Source organism: Calypte anna, chromosome 28 (genome assembly GCF_003957555.1).
Source record: "Calypte anna isolate BGI_N300 chromosome 28, bCalAnn1_v1.p, whole genome shotgun sequence".
Classification (NCBI taxonomy): domain Eukaryota; kingdom Metazoa; phylum Chordata; class Aves; order Apodiformes; family Trochilidae; genus Calypte; species Calypte anna.
The window spans coordinates 1,759,659-1,786,775 of NC_044273.1; the positions used below are offsets into that span (position 1 = coordinate 1,759,659).

The 27,117-nt window shown below is 46.2% G+C and overlaps 1 protein-coding gene across 1 annotated transcript; it reads left to right on the top strand.

Annotated features, from left to right (window-relative positions):
* Positions 1-4,628: 4,628 nt before the first annotated feature.
* On the top strand, positions 4,629-17,147 carry ATCAY (ATCAY kinesin light chain interacting caytaxin). Its single transcript, XM_008493550.2, has 12 exons — positions 4,629-4,728; positions 9,570-9,634; positions 9,996-10,217; positions 10,738-10,923; positions 11,541-11,643; positions 12,130-12,261; positions 12,655-12,741; positions 13,510-13,608; positions 13,879-13,914; positions 14,773-14,808; positions 15,521-15,556; positions 16,120-17,147. Exons 1-12 carry the CDS (start codon positions 4,652-4,654, stop codon positions 16,127-16,129), a joined length of 1,089 nt encoding a protein of 362 aa, XP_008491772.1. The 5' UTR covers positions 4,629-4,651; the 3' UTR covers positions 16,130-17,147.
* The last annotated feature ends 9,970 nt before the right edge of the window (positions 17,148-27,117 follow it).

Genomic DNA, 27,117 nt, shown 5'->3' on the forward strand with positions numbered 1-27,117 from the left:
AGTGAGCATCACATTGAGGGAAATAAAAGGCAACTGCTCAGCTGACAGTGTCTCTAGAAGTGACAGACTGCTCTTTGCTCCCCAGGTAACATAAACCCACAGTATTCAGGTGAGATGAGCATCTGGAGACACAAGAGAGACTGGAACAGGGTGAAAAAAAAAGCTGTTTGGGAAAACACCCAGCAGCAGGAAGGACCTGATCCTGCCCAGCCTTGCCTTGCCTTGCTCCTGCCTCCCCCCCAGTCAGGACTCTGCAGAACTTGGGATCAGCCCAGAATTCCCTTTAGAACCTCAGTGCTGAAAAACCAGGTTGGTGCAATGCTCACTTTAGACACCCCAGTAGACCTACAGAAAAAGGAGGTCACAAACCCAGCTGTCCCAGCAAGAAGAGATGAACATCAGTGTGAGCTCAGGGAGAGGACAGGTGAGGTTTGGACAGAGGACACTTGCTCCAGGTCCCAGGACTGCAGCCAGCAGGTGGCATTCAGATGCTGTCCCATGCCTGTGTGTGCCACCATGAGCTGTCAGGCTTCAACTGCCTTGGAAAACACATCAAGAGCATTTTCATGTAAAAATTAAGATTAAAAAGGTAAATATTCACCTTAGCTGGAGATGACCCTGCAGATTTGGAGAATTAACTTTGGAGCCAGCAAGTGTTAGAGACTTCCTGGCATAACTTTCTGTTCCTACAGATTTTATGTCTGCCTCTATTATAGAAATATATAATCTATCATATATAATGTATAATACATAATATACATAAAGAAATACAGTGCATCCCTAAAGCACACATAAATATCTTGTGTATCCTGGACCATGGAGAAGCCCAGATGGTGGGATGTGATTGAGACCCCTCAGGTCTGACTCAAAACCTACCAGGCTGCCCATGGCTACTTCTACTGGTGTTTGGCTAGCAATGAAGGGTGTCAGTTTCTTTTCCTCACTGGATTGAGGAAATATTGCCCTCAGCAACTCATCCTGCTAGAGCCCCCAGTCCCCAGAGAGCAGCAATGTCTGCATGGAGCTGTGCTTCTTGTGTTTGGAAGGGCTGGAAACCAGCCATGTCCCTGCTGAGGTACCAAAGCTCCTTGTTCCCAACACGTGGGAGATGTGAGGACCCATCAGAGACACAGGGTTACAGAAGGATGGAATGGGTGAAGGGATGGGAGAGACATGGTGTGCACAGGCAGGGAGTGCTCCAGAGCAGGGCTCTGTGGGACTGTCACCTCAGGGTTGTTCAGCCCAGAGAAGGCTTCAGGGAGATCTTAGAGAACCTTCAAGTGCCTGAAGGGGCTCCAGGAATTCTGGGGAGGGACTTCAGGCAAGGAAAGATGGTGGCTTTAAACTGGAAGAGGGGAGATTGAGATTAAATATTGGGAAGAAATTCTTTGGTGTGAGGGTGCTGAGCCCCTGGCCCAGGTTGCCCAGAGAAGCTGTGGCTGCCCCATCCCTGGCAGTGTTGAAGGCCCCAGGTTGGATGGGGCTTGGAGCACCCTGGGCTGGTGGGAGGTGTCCCTGACCATGGCAGAGGTGGCACTGGGTGAGTTTAAGGTCCTTCCCAACACAAACCATTCTATGAAATTATTCTGTTAAATGAGTTTACCTGCAGCACAGCATGTCCTGAGCCTGCAGACCTCATCTGGTGCTTCTGGAGAACCCCAGCACCTGCTGAGACTGCAGGAGAAGGCTGCCTGGGGACAGGGCTTCCCTCCTCACTGGAACAGAAAAACAGGACCAATGGGTAAACTCCCTCTTCCACCACACTGCACTCCTTCATCCCCCCCCATGCTGCTATTGCAAAGTCCCTCTGCCTCCTGGAGGGTCCCCCCAAAAAATCCCAGGCAGTGTTGGCAGATGGTAACAGGGCAGCAGGCACAGGCACTGTGCAGTCCTGCTCCCTCAGTTACCAGACCAGAGACATCTCCTCTCTCAGACTGTTTCTGCTAAGACTCAGAAGACAAACCCTTACAGGTCCTTCACTGAGGGGCCACTCCTAAAGCTGGAGTTACTTTCAACTTTATACAGCTGCAAACACCTTGGCTGTGTGATGGAAACATGGGCAGGATTTCTGACAGCAGGCATCACCAAAATCACCTTGACCTCTGCCAGCAGCTGGGCTGAGGCTTTGGTTCAAGCTGGCTGCTGAAGTCCAGGAACCAGCAGGCAGAGATGTGAGCCCAAGGCTGGAGCAGGTGGAAATCACTCCACCTTCATTCACTTTTAGATTTGCAAAGGAACCAGCAAAGGTCTCAGGCTCTGATGGAGCTACAGGCATCTTGGAAGCAAGGAACAGGAGCTGATCCACCAGGACTGCCCATGGGTCTGTCTGTACAGCCCCAGGCACCAGAAGTGACACCAGTGCCCAAGGTTTAGGTACAAGTCAGCTCTGCATCCACAAGGGAAGATGGATTATTCAGTCCTGCATCCCACCACGGGCTGAGGCCACCTTTTACTTTCTCAGTGAATGAGGCACTGTCTCAAAAGGCTTTTTCCTTCCCAGCTCCCACACCCCTTCTGGGACCAGATCCTGCTGGGTGATGGGCATCCCTTGCTCCCACTGAAAGCAGCAAGGAGATGATGTGCTCAGCCCCAGCAGCATCATTCATCCGGAGGAAGAGTGTAGGGAGATATTTGGTACCTCGCAGCCAATTGGAGGAGAGGTGACACTGGAAGGGGGGTGCTGCCAGCTCCTCTCTCCACCCATCCTCCCTGACACCCCCCTCCCTGCTCCCCCACCCCACCACCACCATCCTCCTCACACACAAAAGCAGTGCAATTAGCTGACTTAGGAGAGCTGAGGCTTAGCCAGCTGCGAGCCGAAAATATTAATAATAAAATACCTTGGAGGGAGGGGAAGGAGACAGCAGAGGAAGCAGCAGCCACGAAAGACAAATGACTGCCCTCAATTCCAACCTCACCCCCTCCCAGAAAAGCCGAAGCACAAAGCAGAGACTGCTGTGAGAAAGGCCGAGCCGACCTGGATGCATCCCCGGGCTGCTCCGCACGGGGCTGCGGGAGGATCCGGGCTCTGGAGCTCCTGAGCGGGAGGAATGCCCGGAGGGAATACCGGCAGCAGCTTCTTTGTTCCTCATTAGCCGCAAGGATCGGTGAGTACAGCATCATCTGGGCTTCCATCCTGTTTGATAGGAAGAAACATCAGGCTGGGGGTTGCTTCAGTATCTTTCCTTTCTCTTCCTCCTTCCATGATGGCTTCAGGGTTGAAAGCAGATGACAGCAGGGGAGAAGGGAGGAGGGAAGGTGGGGTCTTCTCTGAGCCCCGAGGTATCTCCATTGCCTGCATGTAGGAAAATAAAAAATGGAGACGTGTGATGGTGTCCTGGGCACAGGATGCAGCATGGAGTAGGGCTGAGGGCTGAATTCATGGTATGAGTTGTGCTGGGAGGAAAGGCTGGGCAGGGAGAGAGCTCTGCAATGCTCTCAGCCAGCTCTGTGCTCTGATTCCTATCTCTGCCAGTGCCTGAAATAAAGACAGATGCTGGATTTACTCAGGCCTCTACGTAGCTTCATTCCTTTAAAGCTACACACATACACACAGACAGATTTATCTCCCCCAGGATCACCAGTGACATCCTCTGTCAAGACAAGCCTCCAAAGGAAGCAGAAAAACCACTGACTCTCTAAAAGCATTATAGCAAGGGGTCAAACTCTGCTGGATGATGATTTCCCTGACACTTAGGGAGAGACAGAGTAGCCTCATCCACTTGGGAAATCACCCCAGGTCCCTTATACTAAAAAATGTATGTTGCTATCCAGCCAGTGCCTGATGTCTGAGCTCAGGCAGAACATCCAAACCCAGCCTGCAGTGGCTGAGTTAATGTGTGCCCAGCACTTGATCTCACTTGAACAGGTTATTTCTGAGGCCTGACCCTGTCCCTCCAGGCTCAGCTGCAGCTCAGAGCAGTCCATCTGCTCTCTCTAACCAGAGCTGGTCCTGCAGGGGCTGGTCCTGAACCCCTGGCCAGACTTTGTTAGGAGTTGCAGTCCTTTGGAAACTGATACAAAGGTCTGGGTTTTGCTGGCTTGCAGTGCAAGTTTTGTCTCCTTCTTGTGGAGACAAAACAACATATATGGTCTTAAGGGCCCCTCCACTGCTGGGCTATTAGTATGAGAAACAAGGCTCACAGAGTGGGAATTTCTCCTGTTCATACCAGTGCAGGAGAAAGCCCAGATTGGAACCAGCACACCCACCTTGCCTCCATTTGAGGTGCTCCAGATTTTTGGCAACTGCTGTGGTCTAGCTGGGAGCAAAGTAGAGAAGGGAATTCTTCAAGGGGTGTGGAAGGGAATTCAACATCCATGCAAAGGCCTCCTCATCCTCCTCTGTTCCTCTCTGGGTGCAGGGATGAGCATGGGGATGGAGTGGGCATGCAGCAGTGGGCAGGAACTCCTATGCAAACCCCAAGTTATGAACTTCTGCCCCAGCCACAAAGCCCCAGGTTTTTGCCTTCTTTCTTTTGCAAAACCAAGCAGCTATCATGCTGCTTCCCTGTGGAGCATGGTACTGCCATACTTGGTTTGGATTAAAGGCTTCCCAGTAGTGATGCTCCATGCCAACCTCTCTGCCTCCCACTTTCCAGCCTGAGCCCTTCCTCAAGGGAATCTCTGTGCAACCAGCTCCTCTCTGAGCATCATGGGAACCACAGAAGCCACTTTGAGGATGGAAAACGTGGATGTGAAGGAAGAGTGGCAAGACGAGGACTTCCCCAGGTTTGTTCCCTGAAAAAAAAAAAAAAAAAAGCCAGGAAAAATTTGATTTCTTCCTGTAAGAAGCCAGCAGGGCACAGAGCATGTGGGTCCCTCCCACCAGCCCCAGCTCCAGCAGGGCATTTCTAGAGAGAGAACAGAGCTGTTGGAACAAGGGTGCTCTGAAGGCTTAAAAATGTTGGGAGGCCTCTGGCAACCCTCTGTGAGCATGGCAAAGAGAGGGCAAGGAGCTGGGTGGGGAGGACAGGGAGATTAGCAGAGATGGATGGATGGATGGATGGGTGGATGGGTGGATAGACTCCTTCCCAGTCTCTGAATCAAACAGTGTCTCCCCAAACACAGCAATGCTGCTTTGCCATGAATTTGCCACAGGACAATGTCCCTGAGGTGCAATGGCCACTGGCATGGACACAGAGAATCTGAAGAGTTGCAGATCTTTTCAGAAGGAAGGAAGGATCTCTTCATCACTGGAAGGATGACCATGAGCCAGAAATGTGCCCTTGTGGCCAATGGCATCGTGGGGTGCATTAGAAGTGTGTGTGTGGGGGGTTAGTAGGTCAAGAGAGGTTCTCCTCCCCCTCTACTCTGCCCTGGTGAGGCCACATCTGGAGTATTGTATCCAGTTCTGGGCCCCTCCATTCCAGAAGGACAGGGAACTTCTTGCAAGAGTCCAGTGCAGAGCCTTCAGGATGATGGAGTGGAACATCTCCCTGATGAGGAAAGGCTGGGGGAGGATAGAAGAATGAGGGGTGACCTCATTAATGTTTATAAATATGTAAAGGGTGAGTGCCAGGAGGATGGTGCCAGACTCTTCTCACTCGTGCCCAGTGATGGGACAAGAGGCAGTGGATATAAGCTTGAGCATAGGAGGTTCCATATAAACACAAGGAAAAATTATTTTACTGTGAGGGTGAGGGAGCCCTGGCCCAGGCTGCCCAGGGAGGTTCTGGAGTCTCCTTCTCTGGAGACATTCAAACCCCACCTGGATGTGTTCTGTGGGACCTGCTGCAAGTGGACTCCATGATCTTTTGAGGTCACTTCCAACCCCTCATTTTCTGTGGGTCTGTGAAATTATGTGTGGGTGACAAAAAGTGCCAAAGTGGCAGCTTTCACCTTCACAGAGTGACAAAAATATCCCCTTATGCTCCATGTGTGCTTGACTCCCTGAGGCCACCCAAAGGGTGCAATTTCCTGACCCCTACTCCTCACATCCAGCCCCTGAACCAGCTCATACACAGCATGGCCAACACCCAACCCTGCTGCAGCTGGAGTCTGGGCTGCCCAAGGGGCTTTTCAGGGCTGTCTCTCCCTGACCCAGCTGCAGCTGAGCTCTCCTGGCAGCCCACAGAGCTCCTGTATAGGCAGACAGTGGGACAGTGTGGTGTGGGCACACAGAGCCCACAGAAAGGGTCTCCTGTTTCCCTGGGAGCCTTTGGATGAGTTTAGCTCTGTTCACCCCAGGTCCAGCTGCGTGGCTAATGTAAGCCCCTCTGTCTGCCCAGCACCCAGCTCCCAGGAGGTGCCTTGTGCTTCCGCTGCCCCCCGAGGTGAGCTCAGCCAAGCCCTTGTGTTTCTGGGATGGAGTTTGCTTTTCTCTGAGAGCAGAGCTGGGCAGAGTTTGAGCTGATGGAACTCTGCCAGCCTGAGGCTCCCCCAGAGCACTGGGCTGGCAAGCTCTTAATGGAGTAGAAAGGAAAGAGGAGTACAGAAAGGAAAGGGAGGTACAGAAGAGAAGCATTGACCCAAGGCTCCCTGGAGAATCTGAGGTCAAAGCACCTGGGCTCTGCCCCACAGCATCGTGTTGGAGCAGAACAGTAACAGCAGCAAACCTACCCCAGCCACAGCCCCTTCAAGGGGCATTTCTTGTGCAGAGCTCCCAGCACCACCTCCCATGGGAATTCTCATTCCTGCTTTGACAAGGAAGCCCAGGGAGAGGCACAGGGATGTGACCTGGGCTGGCTGGAAAACCACTGGCAGGGATGAGGCCAGAGCCCAGCAAAGAAGCTCCCTGGCCTGCTGATAGACTGCTGTGGAGGGATTAAATCAGGAATGATGCAAGTGCATTAGAGCCCAAAGAGCCAGTAGGCAAATAAATGAGTGCCAGCTGTGTTTAACTAGTGCTAAAAATAATAAAAAATAATAATGTCCAAAACACTTCCCCCTAGAAGTGTTAATAGGGCTGATGATGCTGCATGTGGGACAGTAGCTCTCGAGCAGATGATTTGCTGCATAGCTATTTTTGCTTAGCTGTGATTAACCAGTCTTGACACACACCAAAAAAGACCCAAAAAAAACCCCCAAAACACCCACCATACCATAGACAAAGATCTGGGCTGGGAGAACTGACCTCAGCTGCTCATTAAGGACACAAGGAGACATTCCCAGCCCTCCCTGACCAGCTGATGTGCAGAGCCAGCTCCTGCCTTGCAGGCTGCAAAGCTGTAACAGCAAAGCACTGGGAAAGCAGAGACGAAAGGGTTCCCCTCCCGCTGCTCCCTGAAGGTTGAGCCTCCCGTGGCAGGGTCTCAGCTGCTTCTGCGAACGCCGTCCCGCAATGATGCTGTAGGAGCCGCGGGGCGGGTGCAGGAGCATGCTCACTGCATCCCGCATCCTGCATCCTGCGGGGCACGGAGCAGAGGCAGTGAAGGCTGGGGCTGGTTGGGGGCCCGAGAGAAGGTGCTTCTAGGGAGAAACTGGGCAGCAAGGGAGCAAAATGGTGGCATTCGAGCCGTAGAAAACCTGCTTCATTCAGAAAATTTGGCATCTGGGGCTAGCTGTGCTTGGGAAGGAAGATTTACATGGGAGACTGGGAGGCAGTGATTCCAGGATCCTTCGGGAAGGTAAGGAAGTCCTTTTCTTCACCGAATTCCTTTTCTTGCATCACCCCAGCATCAGCAGAGAGCAGAGTGCTGTCTGCAGCACGTCCTCGGGTCCAGCTGGGCCTTTCCCCCCGCCCTCCTTTTCATGCTGTATCACCAACTTGTGCCAGGCGCCAGCTCAGAGATAAACAACCAGCCAGGGCCCCTGCAAGACAAAAGCAAAAGGGAAGAGGAGGGGGAGAGGCTGGAGTGGGGCAGAGGGACCTTTCTGACTGATCAGGAATATTGTGGCAACCCCCAGGGTCCGGATGCTGCACAAAGTGAGCAAGGAGCAAGTGCCTTTGATCAGGTCTCCAGCTCTCATAAATACACAACAAGCAGCTAGGAGAGGATTATCCCTTAATCTAAATATTTATAGAGTTTAATTTGGCTGGTGGCTCTGGTGACACAGCAGCATGAAGAGGAAGGTTTGTAGGGCAGAGCTGAGTGCTACCACTCCCCATCATCTCCCTCCCTGCCATCACTGGGCCAGAAGGCCAGCAGGTGCTGGGCACCAGCCCCATGCATGGGCCCACCTCCAGAACAGCCTGAAAACTGGTGGGGTTTGCTCCTTTTTTCACCCCAGGGCTGTTCCAGCACCTAGGATTTTATACCTGGAGCCAGGAGCTCCAGGTGAGCATCCAGAAAGGGGCACGTGAACTGAGGGTGGCTCAGAAGGTCCCTTAAAAAAGATCTTTGACATCATGAACATCATGCAGTTGGTGAGGTTTGGTCATGTTAGATGAGAATTCCAAACCCAGCTAATTCCAGGAGAGAGGCACAAATCCCAGCTCAAATTAAGGAGAAAAATGTCCAGAAAGTGTCCAGCTCAGGGTGGGCAGTGTCCTGCTCAGCCACCAGCTGAGCCTCACCACAGCACCATGGGCCAGATTCTGACTTCACTTACCCCAGTATGGGTCAGGAGCAACTCCAGCAACTTCAAAAGGGTGACAGCCACTCAACAAAATTTGGCATCAGTAGGAAACACAACTTCTAAATTAATTGGTGCTTCCAGTCACTGGATTTATACCAAGAAGTTGCAGGAGCCAAGCCTGAGAAGCTGCAAATCCTGACTGCTGCCATAGAGCCCCAGGAAGGGAGAGTGGGTCAGCCTTGGCTCTGAAATAGGGGGGTCACTGTCAGCTTTTGCTAAGTGGGGACTGAGATGAGGGTGGAGTGGCAATTCTGTGAAGGTTTGAACATCAACTGCCTTAGAGCAAATTCACTACAGAGCAAGGAGGCAGCTGCCCCTGGGAGAGCTGGTTGTGGCAGGCACTTTGGAGGCAGTTTTGCTCTGCTGCAGCCAGGGCCTGTGGCAGAAAGCAGGATGCACTTTACAAAACCATTGGCAGAGAGTGCAAAGTGCTCTTATGCTCAGCATCCACTGCTGGCTCAGCTGGTGCTGGGATCCAAGCACCCAGGAAGAGCCAAATGCAGAGTGCCTGGACAGCCCCAGGCTCTGCCTGCACTGTGCAGGGGGCAGGGATGCAGACAGCAAAGTACCAGTTGCAGGAGATGTTCCCTGAAACCCTTGGTGAGGAGCCCTGGAGCTTGGCACTGCCTCTCAGGCTTCTGACAAAGATAAAAATGGGGATAATAGGGAGAGAGTGAGGATGTCACCAGGCTCGTCTGAGGACAGGATTTGTTCCTATGTCCCTGGCTGGATTTTCCAGTCTTTTGGCTGAATGGCAGCATGAGGGATGTACTGGGGGAGAGACTTGCAGGTATTGTTTGGAGGTTTCTTGGGGTTGCACAGTGCTGCAGTAAGAAAGCAGAGCTGCTGGGTTGGTTTTGAGCAAATCACCTGAAGGTATCACCCCTCAGGCTGAGCTCACAGAGAAAAGGGAAAGGGCAGAGCACACACAGGGTTGCAGGTTCTTCCCTGGTGTCCCCAGCTCTCTCCACTGTTTGCCACAGAGCAACATTCTCCTAAACATCTCCTCTTATCTCCTGTCTTTTTACCTCCACATCCTGGCTGTCCTGCAGACCTCTGCCAGAAGACACAGGGATGGAGTCACTGGGCAGCCCTACAGAAGATGAGAACACATCCTGTAAGTACCAGCCTGCTTTAGCTGGGGTGCAAAGGAAAAGGAGCCCATGGGAACAGCTTGCAGTTAGGGCAAAAGTCAGGTCCCTTGGAGCATCCACAAAAATTCTCATGTGGGAGAGGAAAGCAGCAGAGTTAAATTTGCTGATCTCTTATGAGAAGGTGGGGGAAGAAAGAGGCATCTCAGTAGTGTGGGCACTTCAACCCAGCCACACCTGCAGAACCTCCAAGCTTTGATCCACCAGTACCTTTGATCCACCACCCTCAGCTCCCAAGGCCTGTACCATGCACAATGAAAGCACCATGTTTTGCACTAAGGATACAGGACCAGGACAACCTGTTGGTTATTTTCCTTTTAACTCCAGCTCCCCCAAATACTTTAAACTTTAATGGGGCCCATCGGAAGCGGAAGACACTTGTTGCACCTGAAATCAACATTTCCCTGGACCAGAGTGAAGGCTCCATTCTCTCTGATGACTTCTTGGACACACCAGATGACCTGGACATTAATGTGGATGATATTGAAACACCTGATGAGACAGATTCCCTTGAATTCCTAGGGAATGGGAATGAACTGGAATGGGAAGGTAAAAGACCAGTTTGGGCTGAATGTCTTTAGGGGTTGGGTTTGGTTTTTTTTTTAACTTCATTTTAGCCACTTTTGATACCACTCACCATCAGTGGACTGAGTTCCTCAGCAGTGAAGCACAGCACACACAGCAAAGCCCCATCTTCCACACAGAATCTGCCCCACCAGGACCCCACCTATAGCCTAGGAGTCTCAGTGCTGCTAGCACAGCACTTCCAGCTGGGGATAGTGTGGGCAGAAGCAGTGCAGGGACTTGCAAAAACCAAGAAAAAATCCAGTGCATGACCTCCCACTGCAGATCCCATAAGCAGCATGAGATGTTCAGGTTTCTCCTGTTAGGTTTTGGCAATGGAACAAGAAAGATTATTAAGAACCACACACTTACAGAGATCAAAGCTGCAGATGGAAGTGGTCACCTTCAGTCTGTGATTGGGTTTTGTCTCTTGCTGCACACCAAAGCTCTTGCAGAGTCTCTCCATGAGTTATATTAAAGGCAGAACTCTTTGTCCCTTTTCCAGATGACACTCCTGTAGCCACAGCCAAGAACATGCCTGGGGACAGTGCAGACCTCTTTGGGGATGGTGGGACAGAAGATGGGAGTGCTGCTAATGGGAGGCTCTGGAGGACTGTGATCATTGGGGAGCAGGAGCACCGCATCGACCTCCAGATGATCAAACCCTACATGAGAGTGGTGACACATGGAGGTGAGGGAGCTCTTGTCCTGACTGATGGATTTCTTCCCCTCCATCTTAGCCAAGCTGGAGGGGATGCCACAGCTGATTATTTTGGGTGTCCTTAGGGAAACATTGCAATTTTTTTTTAGTGTCACCATGTAGCAAATAAGCACAAAAGCACCCAGCTCGTGCTGAAAACCATAGAGCCACTGTGGCAGTGTTTTAAATAAAGAAAAGCAGAGATAATGCTCTGCTCTGAGCAAGACTGAATATACCCCAACCCTCAGCCCTGGGTGCAGGCAGCATCACCAGTGATGAAGGGACTGCAGGTGCAGGCACAGCTAAAGGCCAACATACCCCCAGGTAGGGACCATTCTGGAAATCTGAGCAAAGCCAAGAAGTGACCCAAGGCAAAGTTCTCATCTGTGTGTTTTGAGACTCCTTCCCTGAACCCCACATGCTTGCTCAAGCTAAAACCAGGATCAGAGGCAAATCAGATCATGAAAGGTCTGTAAGAGGGATGAACACTTTCCTAGAGCTGAACAGAGGCATAAAAATCAAGTCAGGCCCAAATTTGACAATACATTTTCACTGCTGTTTTGCCCCTGGAAAGAATTGCTGATGTTGCCTGTGTCTTTCTTACCCAGGATACTATGGAGAAGGTCTCAATGCCATCATTGTCTTTGCTGCCTGCTATCTCCCAGACAGTAACCTAGCAGATTACCACTACATCATGGAGAATCTTTTCCTGTAAGTGGCTGGTCAAGGGCTATGAGGGAGAGGAGGGCCATGAAAGTAACCTGTGCTCTGGGGAAATATTTCCATGTATTTGTTGCATCAGGAACTTCAGCTGGAAATAGTTTGAATCCAGGCCAGAGGTAGCCAGTGTGCAGCTGCAGGCTGGAGCAAACAGCAGTGAGACCAAGTCTGATAAGTCAAAACATTCAAAGATTGTCCCATTGTGTTAATTATGCCAGTGATGGACTCACAGCCAGGCTGGAACATATGTATACAATGCTGAGCAGCTGGCAGAGGCTGCTGCTAGGCAGAAGAATGGTGCAGGGATGTCCATCAGGGTAGGCACTGTGCTAACAAGTACCAGTGATCACAGAAATACCCCTAGGCACCCTGCAGAGGTTCCAGAATCTATTCCAAAGCCACACAGGCACCTGAAGAAAACTCAGTGGATTTTTTTTGAGTTTCATATCCCTGTTGCTCTTGATCACCACTCAACAGATACGTGATCAGCAGTCTGGAGCTGCTGGTGGCTGAGGACTACATGATCGTGTACCTAAACGGAGCAACGCCCCGGAGGAGGATGCCAGGCCTGGGCTGGCTGAAGAAATGCTACCAGATGATAGACAGAAGGTGAGAATCCTCTTGGTGCTGTGTCTTCAGTCTTCCTGCTCCTCTTCCCACATCTCTTTCACTACTTTCTTGCAGCCTTCCACAGCCATTTCTCTTTCCTCCCTCCCTTGATTCCATAATTCCTTCTTTTTATGACTTCCTCCAGGATCACATCTCCTCCTCCTCTCCCTCCATTCCTCACAAGCACTATCACAGAGATGAGGCTGTCACAGCACCCAAGCAAAGCAGTGCTCCAGCAGGCTGCCAGGGCTGAGCTAAAACAGAGCTCCTAAGGCTTTTTAACTCCTCCTACATGAGGCCAGTGATGCTGCTGCTGAGTGCCCTGACATGTTACAGGTCAGTTTAAGAAAAGGTACCTTGGGTCTGACTTCTTGTCCCATGGCTTTTCCACAGGCTGCGTAAAAACCTCAAAGCCCTGATAATTGTGCATCCCTCGTGGTTCATCCGGACAGTGCTGGCTATCTCCAGACCATTCATCAGGTAAAAATAACACATTCCCAAATTTGTGGGAATTTAATCTCATGATTTGGATCTTAAACTCACCTTTAACTAGTAGTAGCCAAGGTGACACTGTTCAGCATTTGTCCTACATCTTTTGAATACTTCCAAGAACAACTCGAGGTGGTTTTAGGAGACACTGTGGTGGTCTGGACCAGGTCAAAGTTTGTCCCATGAAGATTCCCTGGGAAGAACAGGAATGGTGGTCCTTTTCTTCTCCTACAGACAGGGAGATGCAGGGGTAGAAGCATGAGGCACAGTAATGTGGCACCTCACTACAATTTTATTCAGAATAGTAGCCCTGAGAGGAGGGGAAAGCTGGGGAGGGACTTTGGACAAGGGCACGGAGTGATAGGCCAAGAGATGATGGCTTTAAACTGGGAGAGGGGAGATTTAGGTTGGACATTAGGAAGAAATTCTTTGGTGTGAGGGTGCTGAGGCCCTGCCCCAGGTTGCCCAGAGAAGCTGTGGCTGCCTCATCCCTGGAAAGGTTGATGGGAAAGGATGGATGAGGCTTGGAGCACCCTGGGCTGGTGGGAGGTGTCCCTGACCATGGCAGGGGTTGGGACTCAGTAAGCTTTAAGGTCCCTTCTCACCCAAACCCATCTGGGGTTCTATGAGATGGCTACATGCAGACTGCAGAGGATCCAGAGATGCTGAACTGCCTGTTTCTATCAGGAAACTCCTGACTTCCTATGGAGAGAAGATTAAAGCAAGATCTCAAGCACACATTCTTTCTCCCTCTGACAGTGTGAAGTTTATCAATAAGATCCAGTACGTTCACAGCCTGGAGGAACTGGAGCATCTTATCCCAATGGAGCACGTGCAGATTCCAGACTGTGTCTTACAGTGAGTACCAGAGGCAACTTGGAGCACATGGAGCTCTGAGAAGGTGCTGGACAAAAAACCTGCACAGCAGGATGTTGTGTTAAATCAAAACCCATGTATTGGAAGTGTAGAGATTGGGGCAAACCTTGTTGTACTCATACTCTGGTGCCAAGAGCCTGCACACTGTGCCAGCTTGCAGTTTCTGTCACCTTCTGAACAAACATTGCATTTTACTAGAAGTGCACAGGTCTGACTGGGTAACACTTAAAGAATGTTTTCTGTTTGTTGCAGATATGAAGAAGAGAGGATTAAGGCCAGAAAAGAAAGGTAAAATTAATTTTGGGAGGTAGGGGTGGAGGGGGGGTGCATTTTCTTGTGATCTTGTTGTTTTCTTTCACCATTATTTGTGTTGTATCCAGTCAGTTCTGTGTTGCTCCTACCCTGATATGCAGCCTACACTGATTTTCTACTGATTTTCTCAAAGAAAAGTTACAGGAGGGAGGAGAAGCTTGATTAAAAGATTGTTTATCCATAGAACTATTCTTCTTAACCCCACGAGTGCACAAATCCTGGAAACACACCATATGTGCCAGCAAAGGTCATCAGAAATCACTCTAGGTATAAAAATGGCTCCTTTTCCCCATATGACCATGCCAACTGACCTTCAAGTGAGAGCTGATGCTTATTTTAAAGCCTCTTCATTCTGCTCGAGTGGCATGGAAAGGGCTGTTAGTTTACAGTTTGTTTTGTTTCATTTTCTAGACCCAGGAGCTCACTGGTGATGTAGACTGGAAGTGCTGGCTATAACCAGAGATGAAAATTGGCTTTGGTAAAGGGAAAAGGGGATGAGGGAGAGAGGAAAGGCTGGCTGGGTCAACACAGGTTGCTGCAGAAACACCTCCTGGTGCTGCTGAACTGAATGGGAGGTGCCAGTGTGGGAGTATTGAGTTCAGTATCAGCTGCTGAAAAGCAAGAGACTCAGCCCAAATCAGTCAGCTGCCTCCCTCCAGGCCCAGCAAAGCCTCAGAAATATCAGGGTTGCAAATCACAGGGACCAAGAGTCTTTTCTGATCAGAGCTGTAACCTCTGAGGTCCAGCTGTCTTACTAGAAAGGTCTTAAAGGCTCTGCTCTTTCACACTGCTCCTCCCAAGGTGAGAGATTTCAAATGCAATTTGTGTTTACAGGGCAGAAGAGAAACAAGACATGGCTGAGAAGGAAAGGTAACTATTCTTTTTTTCATTTATCCTTTCCTTAGAAAATAGCTTGAAGAGTTTTGGTGAGGAGAATGGCCCACTCCCAGGAGATGTTTGGACCCAACACGACATTTCTCATGTGTCTGGGAACTGATAAAGCCTCTGCTCTCCCTGACACCTCCCTGTGCCATCACTTTTGTCATGTTGTTGACCTTCACCTATGCCAACAGATTCCTGACACTGCTGTTTACCTCTGTAAAGCCAAGTGAACCCATTTGGTCATGGATCAGAGGCACTGGGGAACAGTCTCCTGACATTCAGTGGGAGCATTTGCAGGCTGGTGAAAGCAGAAGGCCAAATTCTGCTGTCAGGCACATCTTGGGCTGTGTAGAGGCAAGAGATGAGGCTGTAACTTAAGATGGGAAGGAATATTCTAGGGAGGTTTGGAAGACAGTGTTAAAATCCTATGCCAGTTTAACTTGGGCTGGTTTAGGCTCTGCCTCACAGTTACACAGCCTCTCTTTTTTTTTTTTTAATTCTTCCTCACTAGCTCCTGAGGGGGAACAGTGCATGTTTCTGCTGTTCTCTGCCCAGAGAAAAAGGAGCTTTGATCAAAATTCCCAAGGTCCCCTGGATGAGGCTGAATTGTTCCATGGAACAAATGGGACCTTGGGGCCAAAAGAGAGGATTATCAGTGTGTGTGGAGATTCACTTATTGTTTTGCTGGTTCTTTTCCAAGCAGGCCTGTGCTCCCAGCAGAGGATCAAGAAACCAGGTTTGATTCTTACCTCACTCTTTTATTGGTTGTCTCTCTGCTATGTGATAGATTTAATTGCATTTGCAACCCATTACCAGGGAAGGCAAGACTGAGTTAGACACAGGAGCTCTTTAGCCCTCTGCCACCTCCTCTGGCACAAAAGAGGCATCACCCACTTTGAGATCAGGAACCTGGTGACACCTTCACCCTGACACAGGTGGAACCACAACCACTGAAGGTTGTCTCAACTGGGTGACAACTGCAGCTGTTATGGGGGCACCTGAGGGAATCTGCACCTCAATAAATTACCTGGCTTTTGCCACATGGTAAAGATGTACCCATGGGTATTTACTGCCTTTCTTAGCCCTACAGTAATGTTTCCATGGTCCTGTACACTCAGAAATAGTCCTTAGAGAAGAAGAAAGACCATTAGAGCTATGAATGACATTATCTTTGGCCCCTGATACTTTTGTAGAGGATTACACCCAAACATACTCATGTTTTTTAACACAGGGGGAATAACAACATTTATACTACAGTTTGCTTTCTAAAAATAACCCTGTCTTTCTGTTCCTTCCCAGTATGTCATGAATTGAAGGAGACTGGAATGAATGGAGCAGAAGAATGACGCAGCCTGGCACTCACCCATGTAAATGACCTTTTGGTGTAAGACCTTGTCACCATCTTATTCCAAGTTCTGTAAGATCACAGAGCCTGCCCTCCCTTGTCTCCAAGATGCAAAGTCCTTTAAACTTTTTGGAAAAATTTTACTTTAACAAAACAAACAAAGAAAAAAAAACAAACAAAAAACCAAACACCAACCTCAGAAAACAAAGCAAGCCAAGAATAGCACTTTTCAGGACAGGTTCCAGTGTGTTTCAGTAATGGTCTGTGGAGAGCTATTAAACTAGTGCAAATAGGTATCATGTTTCCCCTTAGAAAGTTAAGAGCATCCTGTAGTCCATTAGTCACCAGCCCAGAAAGAGATATATTTTTTGTTTAAATTATAAAACCTTCCCCTTAACTTGCTGCTGGCCAGCACTGAGACATTTTGCTTTAAACTGCACATCCAGTTTCCTCCACACAAACACCACAACAACCATTGCCCCGGGGAATAAGAAATGCAGAGTGCATTTTCATCCTTTTTATATCCAGCATATGTTTCTTCCTAAAAATACCAAGTGCCCACAGGTCCAGGCACCTCTTCCAGCCTCAATCACCTCAGTTAATTCATTGCCAGTTCCTCATATTAACTCACACTGAACCATTCTGTGAGTAAATGCCATGGTTTGCCCCTATTTGTTCTGTCTCAGTTTGTAAGGCACTCTGCTAACTCTGAAAGAGGGTTCCCTATGGCATGGCAGCCTCCACAGAACCTTTCTAGGAGCATCTTCTCATATCAGCACACACACCAAAAAGGTCTGGGTTTAAGAAGGAGCCTTAAGGACAGGAAAGTTTTTCATGCCTTGTCTTTGTCTTGATTTCATGACACTGGACAATCATTCACTATTAATACCTCCTTATCGTGGAGATAAGCTGCTAAATGTTTGAAATGTTCTATTTTGCTGTCCCTGGGTAATGAGGGCCTGATCTGTACACATACCTGCTGAGGGAAACCTGCAGATGTGGAGGCAGAGCACTGGGTTCAGCTCCTCAGTTTGCCAAGAGGTGCAGAGGTGATATTGAGACTCTTGAAATTTATGGTTTGGACTCCTGAGGATTCTGTGAGCAAAAGAGGGAAGAAAATGTAAGAAACAACCAAAATCTGGCCAAATGTCATTTGGAAACACCCAATTTCACCTGATCCAGCTTACACAAACTGCCTCAAATGCATCAGGTAACAGTCCTTGCAGACAACTGCAGAGGAAGAATCACCTGCATGTTTCACCACTTCAGGAATATTTCAAGCCCATCCCTCCCCAGGCTGTGGCTGTTTGAAATTTCCACACCTTCCCTCAGCTCTGAAAGACCCTGGAGGACGATTTGGGCAAAGCAAGATTTTCCTCAAGATAGGGGTGGCTCCTCAAGTATCCCTGAAGCTCTTCTGGTTTTCCTTTCAGCCAGTAATTGTACTCCAGATGAGAGCTTTATTTTCCTGAATGCTACAAAGGAGCACCAACTCCACCTTCTAACTTTACTTCTCATTTGCTACGTGGGTTTCTCATGCACAACAGTCCCAGATGTATTTACCAAACAGACCTTTGCATGGCAAGCCCAGCACTGCACCCCCAGCATTAACCCCAGAAGCTGAAGATGGTAAAAAAATTCCATATTCTGTCTCACTGACATGTTAATAATTAGCACTGAGCAAGCAAGCAGTGACCTCCACGGCTTTCTAGAAATGAAATGATGAGCCAGTTATGAGCAAAGTGGATTCCCTGCTAAAAAGGGAAAAATGGCACTTCAGGTTTTTTTGGAATTTAGGTTTTATGCTGAGTGACACCTCCCAGCAAAAGGCTTTCTGTCCCCAGCCAGCAGACCTCTGTTTCAAGACAGAAGCAGCCATCAGAAATTTTCAGACATTAATTAACCCAATTAACCCAATCTGCACAGCTGGGTATCCATTTCCAGTCTGCCCCATGGACTACAGAAACCTTCTGAAATTGAGAAAGGACTCTTCTGATCCAATTAATCTTAGCTCAGACTATAAACAATCACAAATCTACTTCAAGAGGATGTGAGTTCACTGTCTCCCACTGAAGATACTTCAGCCTAAATTTTCCTTTCTCCTTTTTGAGACTGTTTTTATGCATTTAAATTAAAAATATATATATCATCTGTGCTTTGCACAAAAGAATGCAGTGCAGTTGGACACTGAAAGGGAAGTTTGCAATGATATAAAGAGCAAAATTGATAGGAAATGGATTTAAAAGTAAAACTCTAGAAATCTTTTATGCTCTGTAGTTACTAAACACTGAAAAAATGCTCACAATGTCATGGGAAATACTGCTGTTATGGGACACATGGGAGATAAAAACCTTGATTACATTTAGCCTTGGCACTTAAAGAAACAGACTGGTCCTTGATCCTCAGCAGTACCCATGGAATGGGGCTTTGGTTGGGGTTGTTTTCCAAAGAAGAGACACAGTGTCTGCATTTACAGAGAAACAACACAATGAGCAGACCTGAAGATGAAACTTCTTTTTTTTTTTCCAAGTAATTCCTTCAGGGCAAAGCTAAGAGTCCAGCTGGGCAAAGAACAGATTGCCAGTTTCATTTCAAGGTAGGAAAGAAGTTGTTTGACAAAAGTCAATTTGTGACTTCTTTGAAACAGTTTCTCAAAAAGTGCACTTTCTGATAGAGCACTCCTAGTAGTATGCACTATATTTTGATTTTTAACAAAATGTTATGAGTGTCTAAATGTTATGTTCCTGGATAGATGGATGTCTGTATGTCTTTTCTAAACAGAAAAGAATCTGCAACCCAGAATGGATAAATTATAGCTAAATGGGAGAAGTGTGTTTTTATAGCAACTACAACAACAAAAAAAAATATATTATCATTAACTTCTTTCAGAGAGTGATTTTAGATGCTACCTGAAACCAAAGTAGCTACAAATTCTTTGACAGAAACAATCAAGTTGGCACTGTCCCTTTACCATGGCACAACAGACCTGCACAGGCTTCCCACAAAAGCAGATCTACAGAGCACCAAAATGCTGCATTCATCTCCAGAAGATGCTCCCTGATTTGGATCCGTTTTGGGGTGACATCCAGGCCAGCTGAGGACAGCTGGAGGCTGCAGGGAGAGAGCAGAATGGCACTGGTGAGGAGGTGTCAATCCATGGCTGAAACCCAAGGGCTCACCTTGCACAAAGTCAAGCAGTGACAAATGGACCCAGAGAGAAATCTGAGGTGACTGAAGCCATTTTACAAAGTTCTTTGCCAGTTCCTGAAAGGGAGCAGCTCTCAAAGCCTGTTTGTGTAAGGGTTTGCCAGCCAAGCTTGGCATTTTGAAGAGAAAAATGCTAAACCAGCAAAAAAACAAAAAAAAACCAGAAAAAATGTTGCTAGTAAAAGTGCATTTACACAAGGACTTTTGCCAGTATATATACTTATGTTTAAAAAATCAAATGAAATAAATTCTATCCTTTTAGCAATACCACTATACTGGTCAATGTCCCAGATGAACACCAGGCCTTGTTTCTGCCTCACAAAACCATCTCTAAATGATAAATCTTTTGACTTCTCAATGTTATTAAACAGCAAGTATTACCAATCATCTTTTTCTGATCTTGGATTTTACCTTTCATCAGATTTTCTAATGGTGAATCCATGGACAGCCATACTTTAGCTGCAGAAAAAATTATTTTAAACCCATGAGAGCTTAGTCATAATTAATGGCTAATTAATAGCTGAATTTCAACATCAGCCTACAGACTGAAAAATCAGATCCCCTCCTGTACAGCTGACAGACCAGGAAATACCTTCCCATCTCCTTCCAGCACTCACAGGACTTGGCCAAGCCTTGGAAATACAGGTGCTTGTGTCACTGCAGCAACCATCAGATTGGTAGAGTTAAAACTGATTTATTTTGGCATATAGAGGAATTAGGCAGATTTGGGACTGTCCAGTAATTTTCTTTTTGTTTCACCAGGAAGACACAGGAAATAAAAGTGAGATGTGTGTTCAAGTTGGATAATTAATACAATTTCTTCTGTACAGTACCATGTAGATGTGAGTGGATCTTTACCTCATGGTAATTTTTCCATCTGTTTTTTCCAAAGATGATTTGCTTACAGATGTGCATCCCCACTCCTGAGAAAACCTAAGTGGTGAAGGTTTTAGAAGCAACATCTCTTCTATTTTAAATATTAAGTATGAAAAAAAAAAAACCAAACCACAAAAGAGTTCCTGAACTGCTGGTGGCAATAAGCTCAGATTGGCCTTTCAGCAAGTAAAGGGTAGAGGTGAAAATCCTATAAATACAAAAGCACATGTTTTCTCTTTTGTATTTCCATATTTACTGGCAGTCAAAACCACAGCATGCTACTGGTAAAGTGAATTTTCAAAAGTCACCATGACAATAGAACATAATCTCAGTTTTCTTTTTTTTTTTTTCCTTTGTAGTGGGCCCTTTTAACCCAAAGCTCCATGTAAAAATGTGTGAACTGTCATTTTTCTAAAGTGTTTGTAATTAGGTGGTTTATGCTAGGAGACCTAGATTGCTGTTAGTAGGTAGTGTTATTTTTGCTTTGTGTTATTCAGTAAGAATCTGTGGATATTCAATTAAAATGAGACTAATCCTTCAGCAAAAAAACATAGCCCTCTTTTTTTTAATGTGTCTTTTTATTTAGATTTTGGTTCCATCCAGAAAACAAAATGGAATATTTTGCTTTGATGCTGTTCTGAATAAAACAAGTTAAAATCCTCCCTGGCAATCATGATGCTACAACAATTATACTACAAAATATACTACAAAAATGATATATTATTATTATATATATACTACAAAAATGATATATTAAATATACTAAAAATATATATTAAATATACTAAAAATATATATTAAATATACTAAAAATATATATTAAATATATTATATTTAGTATATATATTATCACAGAATCACAGAATCCTAGGGGTTGGAAGGGACCTCGAAAGATCATCTAGTCCAACCCCCCCTGCCAGAGCAGGGCCACCTAGAGTACATCACATAGGAACGTGTCCAGACGGGTTTTGAATGTCTCCAGTGAAGGAGACTCCACGACCCCCCTGGGCAGCCTGTTCCAGGGCTCTGTCACCCTTACAGGAAAACAATTCCTCCGGATATTCAACTTGAACCTCCTGTGCTCCAATTTACACCCATTACCCCTTGTCCTATCACTGGTCACCACTGAGAAGAGCCTAACTCCATCTCCCTGACACTCACCCCTTACATATTTGAACACATTGATGAGGTCACCCCTCAGTCTCCTTTTCTCCAACTAAAGAGACCCAGCTCCCTCAGCCTTTCCTCATAAGGGAGATGTTCCACTCCCTTAATCATCTTAGTAGCTCTGCGCTGGACTCTTTCAAGCACTTCCCTGTCCTTCTTGAACTGAGGGGCCCAGAACTGGACACAATACTCCAGGTGCGGCCTCACCAATGCAGAATAGAGGGGGAGGAGAACCTCTCTTGACCTACTAACCACACCCTTTCTAATGCACCCCAGGATGCCATTGGCCTTCTTGGCCACAAGGGCACATTGCTGGCTCATGGTCATCCTCTTGTCAACCAGGACCCCCAGGTCTCTTTCACCTACACTGCTCCCCAGCAGGTCAGCCCCCAACCTATACTGGGACATTGTGTTGTTCTTCCCCAAATGCAAAACTCTACACTTCCCCTTGTTGAATTTCATCATGTTTCTCCCTGCCCAACTCTCCAGCCTGTCTAAGTCTCTCTGAATGGCAGCACAGCCTTCTGGTGTGTCAGCCACTCCTCCCAGCTTAGTGTCATCAGCAAACTTGCTGATATATTAAATCTACTAAAAAATATACTACAAAATTAATCTCTCTGAATGTTTTTACTAAAATAACTTTTATTCCACCAATATGGCACATGATCTTCCCATATTTTCCTCAGTTTTATGCTGAGTTTTATTGCTTCCCTTGGGTCTCTATCAACCTGTTCAGAACTGGACTTGTTTCAGGTTTTTTAATCTGACATTCTGTACACACCTTTTTTTGAGCTCAAATTGATAAAATGATTGGGAATTTCATTGGAAAACCACACAAGAACACAAGAAAAGCAAACAAACAAACAAGCCAAGCAAGCAAAAAACCAAATCTACTTAAACAGAAAAAAAAAAAAAAAAAAAAACCCAAGTCCTCATAAACAAGAATTTAGAGGAAGATGCCTGAGGTGCCTGATTTGAGTGGGGTCATTAAACAGATTTCAATTAGGGATTGGAAAGCTGAGGACATAAAGGCTAATTCCAAGCTTTCCATGCTGTGAAATAACTCCTTCAGGAAACACATGTTAGTTTCTATAATTATATATAGATTATATATAAATTATATATTAATAGGGCAACACTTTTTGCAGATCTTTGTTATGATTTGATTTCCATTTAAAACATTCTTCCCCAGCCATTAATGCTGACACCAATTTTTCTGTCCATCCTCTCTGATTTTTTTGCTAAGTGTTAATACAAAAAATGAGCAGAAGGAATTGCAATGCTCTATCTCAAACAATAATCTGTTGTTTCTGGGGTAGCAGTAGCATGCTGCTAACCCTTAAATCCTTTTGTTACCTGCTTCTGCAGCTCCTCTGATGTAGGCACACGTTTTTATGTGAGGAATTAACACATTTTTTAAATATTTCAAGTGGCTTTGCAGCACAAGGTCACTAGCATGGGTGGTGTGTCCTGAAGGAATCTGGTCAATGCCAACAGGAGGTGGGGAGCCTTGGTTGGAATGTGCCAAACCCCAGCTCTAGGCACAGAGAATGCAACCAGAACAGCAGAGAGGATCCCAAGGGTGATCCTGCTATGACTAAACTGTGCTACAAGAAATAGGATTAGCTGCTACCTTACCAAAGCAACAGAGCTTCCCAAAGAGAACTCAAGATGTCCTTCCTGACAAGAACACAGAGCCTTTGACTCACCCTTCACTGTACTTTTCCATCAGCCACATCATATTCACTGTTGGACTGATTGCAATTTTATGTTATTGGGTTTGGTGAGCAGGTTTTTAAAAGGTAAGATTATTCTCTGACAGTTAAGACACTTGAAAAGACTTCTGTGAGTTGAACAGGTAAGAGAAGCACTCAAAAAAAAAGAGTTTAAAACATACACTAAGATTACATTGTTAGTTTGAGGGCTTTGGGTAGGAGAAAAAAGTTAAATATTAACTGTTTTCTGCTCTTGTCAACACTTAATTTACCTGTGCTAGGGGTTTTTTTAAGTACAAAGCTCTGCTGCAGTGCTCTGGGCTGGTCCTTGGAGCAGAACTGCTCTGAAGCCATCAGGTGAGGTCTTTCTGTGGGTGGAGGATTTGGGACACTTCACTTTCCTCAGTTGGATCTGCAATCCAGCTGCATTTCTATCCCTCTAAATCAGTGTGGGGGCAGCTGGGATTAAGAGCAATAGAACATCAGGTAAATTTTCTGGAAATATTTCAAATGGAAGTTTAGACACTATCAGCTCTCCACCAAGTGCACAGTTAGTTTCCAGGGCTCATTTTCTTCATATTAGGTGCCCAAAATACACCTAAATTGCATGCTGCCTCTGACATCTGTTCCACAGTCATGTCAGATTCTAAGGCAGGGAAGAGGGAAAAAAAAACCCCAAACCAAACCCCATTATATGAACACCATATTGTGTGATTTAATTTTTTTAAAAAGCTTGGCTTTTCTCCAAAACATAAAATCCCTTTCACTTGGACCTCACTTATGCAGCTGGAATGCCAAGTCAGTGTTTCCTCAGTACTGAAACCTCTTCTGTCACTAGAATTGTGATCTGAACTGTCACCCAAGTGGTGACTCTCCTGCCACAAGTGCATTATGTGACTGGTTTTCCCTTTAAAACAACTGAGGTCCCTGAACAAAGTCAGGAACATGCTAATTCCAGCCTATTCTGAGGCTTTGCCATCATTCCTAATCATGAGGCACCACAGATAAAAAACAAGATTCCCAGTTTAATACAACTGCAAACCTCTCTGAACAATTAACCTCCACACTAGGGAGGAGATCGAGCTCACCTGAGTTTATCAGTGTAAAAAACTAGATACAGAGTGGAAATGAGGCTGAGGTTCCCCCTGCAGTCGATGAGAGGAGGTGGTTTCACTCTCTGAGGATGGGATGAATCCCTGTGGAGAGCTCTCCCCTTCCCTCCACAGATGAAAGCTGCAGCTTCACATTCCACATGGATCTTTTATGCTGCCAGTTCAATGAATCACAATCTAGGGGAGGCAAATGAAGTGATAAAGTGAAAAAAGAGAGAGAACGACAGAACATTCCTTCCTTTTCTAGCCCGGGGGGAAGTCAGTGCTTTGATCATTCAGCTTGTCACCTTGGGTTAACAGCTCTTGATGTTTGAGACTTTTTGTGTACTTGAGCTTTGTTGAGTAATCAAAATGATCAAAAAAAAAGCAGTCAGGTTCCCTGAGTAACATGAGGGTGGAGACTGAGGAGGGAAGGCCAGCTGAAGAGCTGAGTTTTGAGAAGACATTGGAATGAGGAGAGAAAGCCAATATATTCCAGTTAAAATCCATTGTTGACTGGTTGTGGGTTCTTTGGGTTTTTTTAGTCCATTAGAGAGCAGCCACAATGGAAAAGTCAGCAGCAAGTCCAAGTTAATGATGCCCAAATGTGAGCTGCAAGAACTGAGCTGTGCACCTGGAATGGAAAGAGAAGAGAAACTATGGGTAGGGACTGGATAACACTGGTAACGTGTGCTCAGGACACAAAAAGAGGAGAAAAACTAGTTGGGAGAGCACTAAGACTGACTGGGCTTGGATGTAAAGACTTGGACTCCTCTTATTGTAAGCAAGCATCAAAATAAACTCAATTTTCTTCTCAGTGTCCCCCATCCTGCCCCAAACAACTTCCAGGCTCCCAGGCCTGGGTAACTCCTTGCATCAGATGAAGGGCAGTGTTCTTGCACCAGATTACTTAATCTTAACATTGTTTTTTTCTCATTCTTTAAATGCCAAGATTTTCTATTCCCTTATTTCTTGAGTTTTGGTTGTTATTGCTTCATCATACTGCAGCCATATACATCAGGGTTAAAACTAACTCCACCACTGTGCTCTAAAAAAATTCCAAATTTAGCTTCTCTGAAACAGCTACACAAAATTCCACTTGAAGACTTCTTGAAATTCAGTTTAAGAATCTGAATTATATCAGTGCTTTCTGTTTGTGTGTTGCAAAACAGTGATTAATCACTTGGTAAATGGAAAATACTTTCAGACAGAACACTCAGCTCACAGGTCTCTTAGTTCTGCACTGCTAAAATTCTTTTAATGCAGCTTGTTGCACACATCTGGTTTTGTGGAACTTTTTTTCCTTTGTGGATTTTTTTTTTCCAAAGGTTGGATAGCTGTAGAATCAAAACAGAGTTGTTACTGAACTCATTAGATCAAGCACCCAACCTATTTTAGCAAAAACATATCAAAAACCATTAGCCTGAGGCAGGCACTGCTTCATTCTGAGCACTGTGTGTGACCAAGTTTGAACTTTTTACCAAAAAAAAACCACAAAAAACCAAAACAAACCCCCCCCCAAAAAAAACCAACCAAAAAAACCCCCAAAACCCCACCAATAAAACTGGAAATGAAAATAACCAGTCTGTGCATGGTGCTGCTGTCACAAGTGTTGCCACAAACTGAAGATCACTATCCTTTTTCTGTCTGTATTACCTTTTCTGACTGATCATGTAAAGTCTGTCAAACATACCTGAAACACTGTCAGAATATTCTGGAATGCTGGATGAATCATGGCACATTCACAACATTCCTTACAGCTCAGCTTCTTCACTGCATTTGCTGCAAAAAGCTGGAACACAGATTATTTCATGTCTTATGCACTCTCCATCTTCCTTCATTTTCCAAACTGCCTTCAAGTTTTGCTTCATTCCTCTTTTCTCATCCATCAGTAAGATCTACATTGGCCAAAAGATTCAGCAGAGTGGGGAGCAGTGTTTGCCCTGGGATATAAACCTGAGAGTTAAGAACTGGGGTTCTATAACTTCTTAAAAATGCTCCTGATTCATTGCTACTGACTCTACAATTCATAGCAACAGACAGATCAGAACTAATTTAAGTGTCACACATCTACAAACACATGCCAGCTGCCAAATGATGCTGGAAATGTCTGGAATCTGCTTAAAAATGTAACCCTGGAATTCCTGCCGTTGTTACCTGGCACCATGCAGACACAAACCAGAAGCATTTCTTGTATATCTTACTCTTTTTTGTTTCTGTATCCACCGATCTTTCCCTCCTTTCTGGATCTGTTCCTATTACACCCATCACACTGTACTTTTATTCAGGCCTCATCACTTCTAGAATATTTAATATTCAATCCCATAGCCCCAAAGTAATCACCAAAAGAAGTATTTTCATCTCTGTTTTTCTTGCCTGCAGTTTCCTGTCCCCAGTCCCAGTTTATCTAAGTCCTCAGAGCATGACCTCTGTGTCACTTGGTCCCTGCCAGCTCCAGGGGACTTCAGACCCTCTGCCACCAACATGGGATCAGCTGCAGCAGTGGCAGAAAATGTCACCACCAATGATGGCAGAAAATGTCACCACTGATGGTGGCAGCTCCTGGCTGTGAGCCACCCAGCAGATCACTAGGACAAGTTGGCAGCTAGTTAAGCATTAGAGCATTTAAGTTTTGTTATTCTGCCCAAATTTTCCTTATTTATTAGGTGTTCTGGGGACTGGCAGCACAAAGCCAAGTCTGTTCTGTTGATCTTCTCTCTTTTTTGTTTAAATTCAAAACCTGCTTTCCTCCTGAGGGGCTCTGACAGTTTTGGCATTGTTGAGACCTGACATTGTTGGAGAAGGACTCTCTTAGCAACCAGCTAGTGCTGGAAAAAAATAAATAAAGCCACCATTTAAAAACTCACAAGTGAAAATGACTCTCATTCCTCTGCTT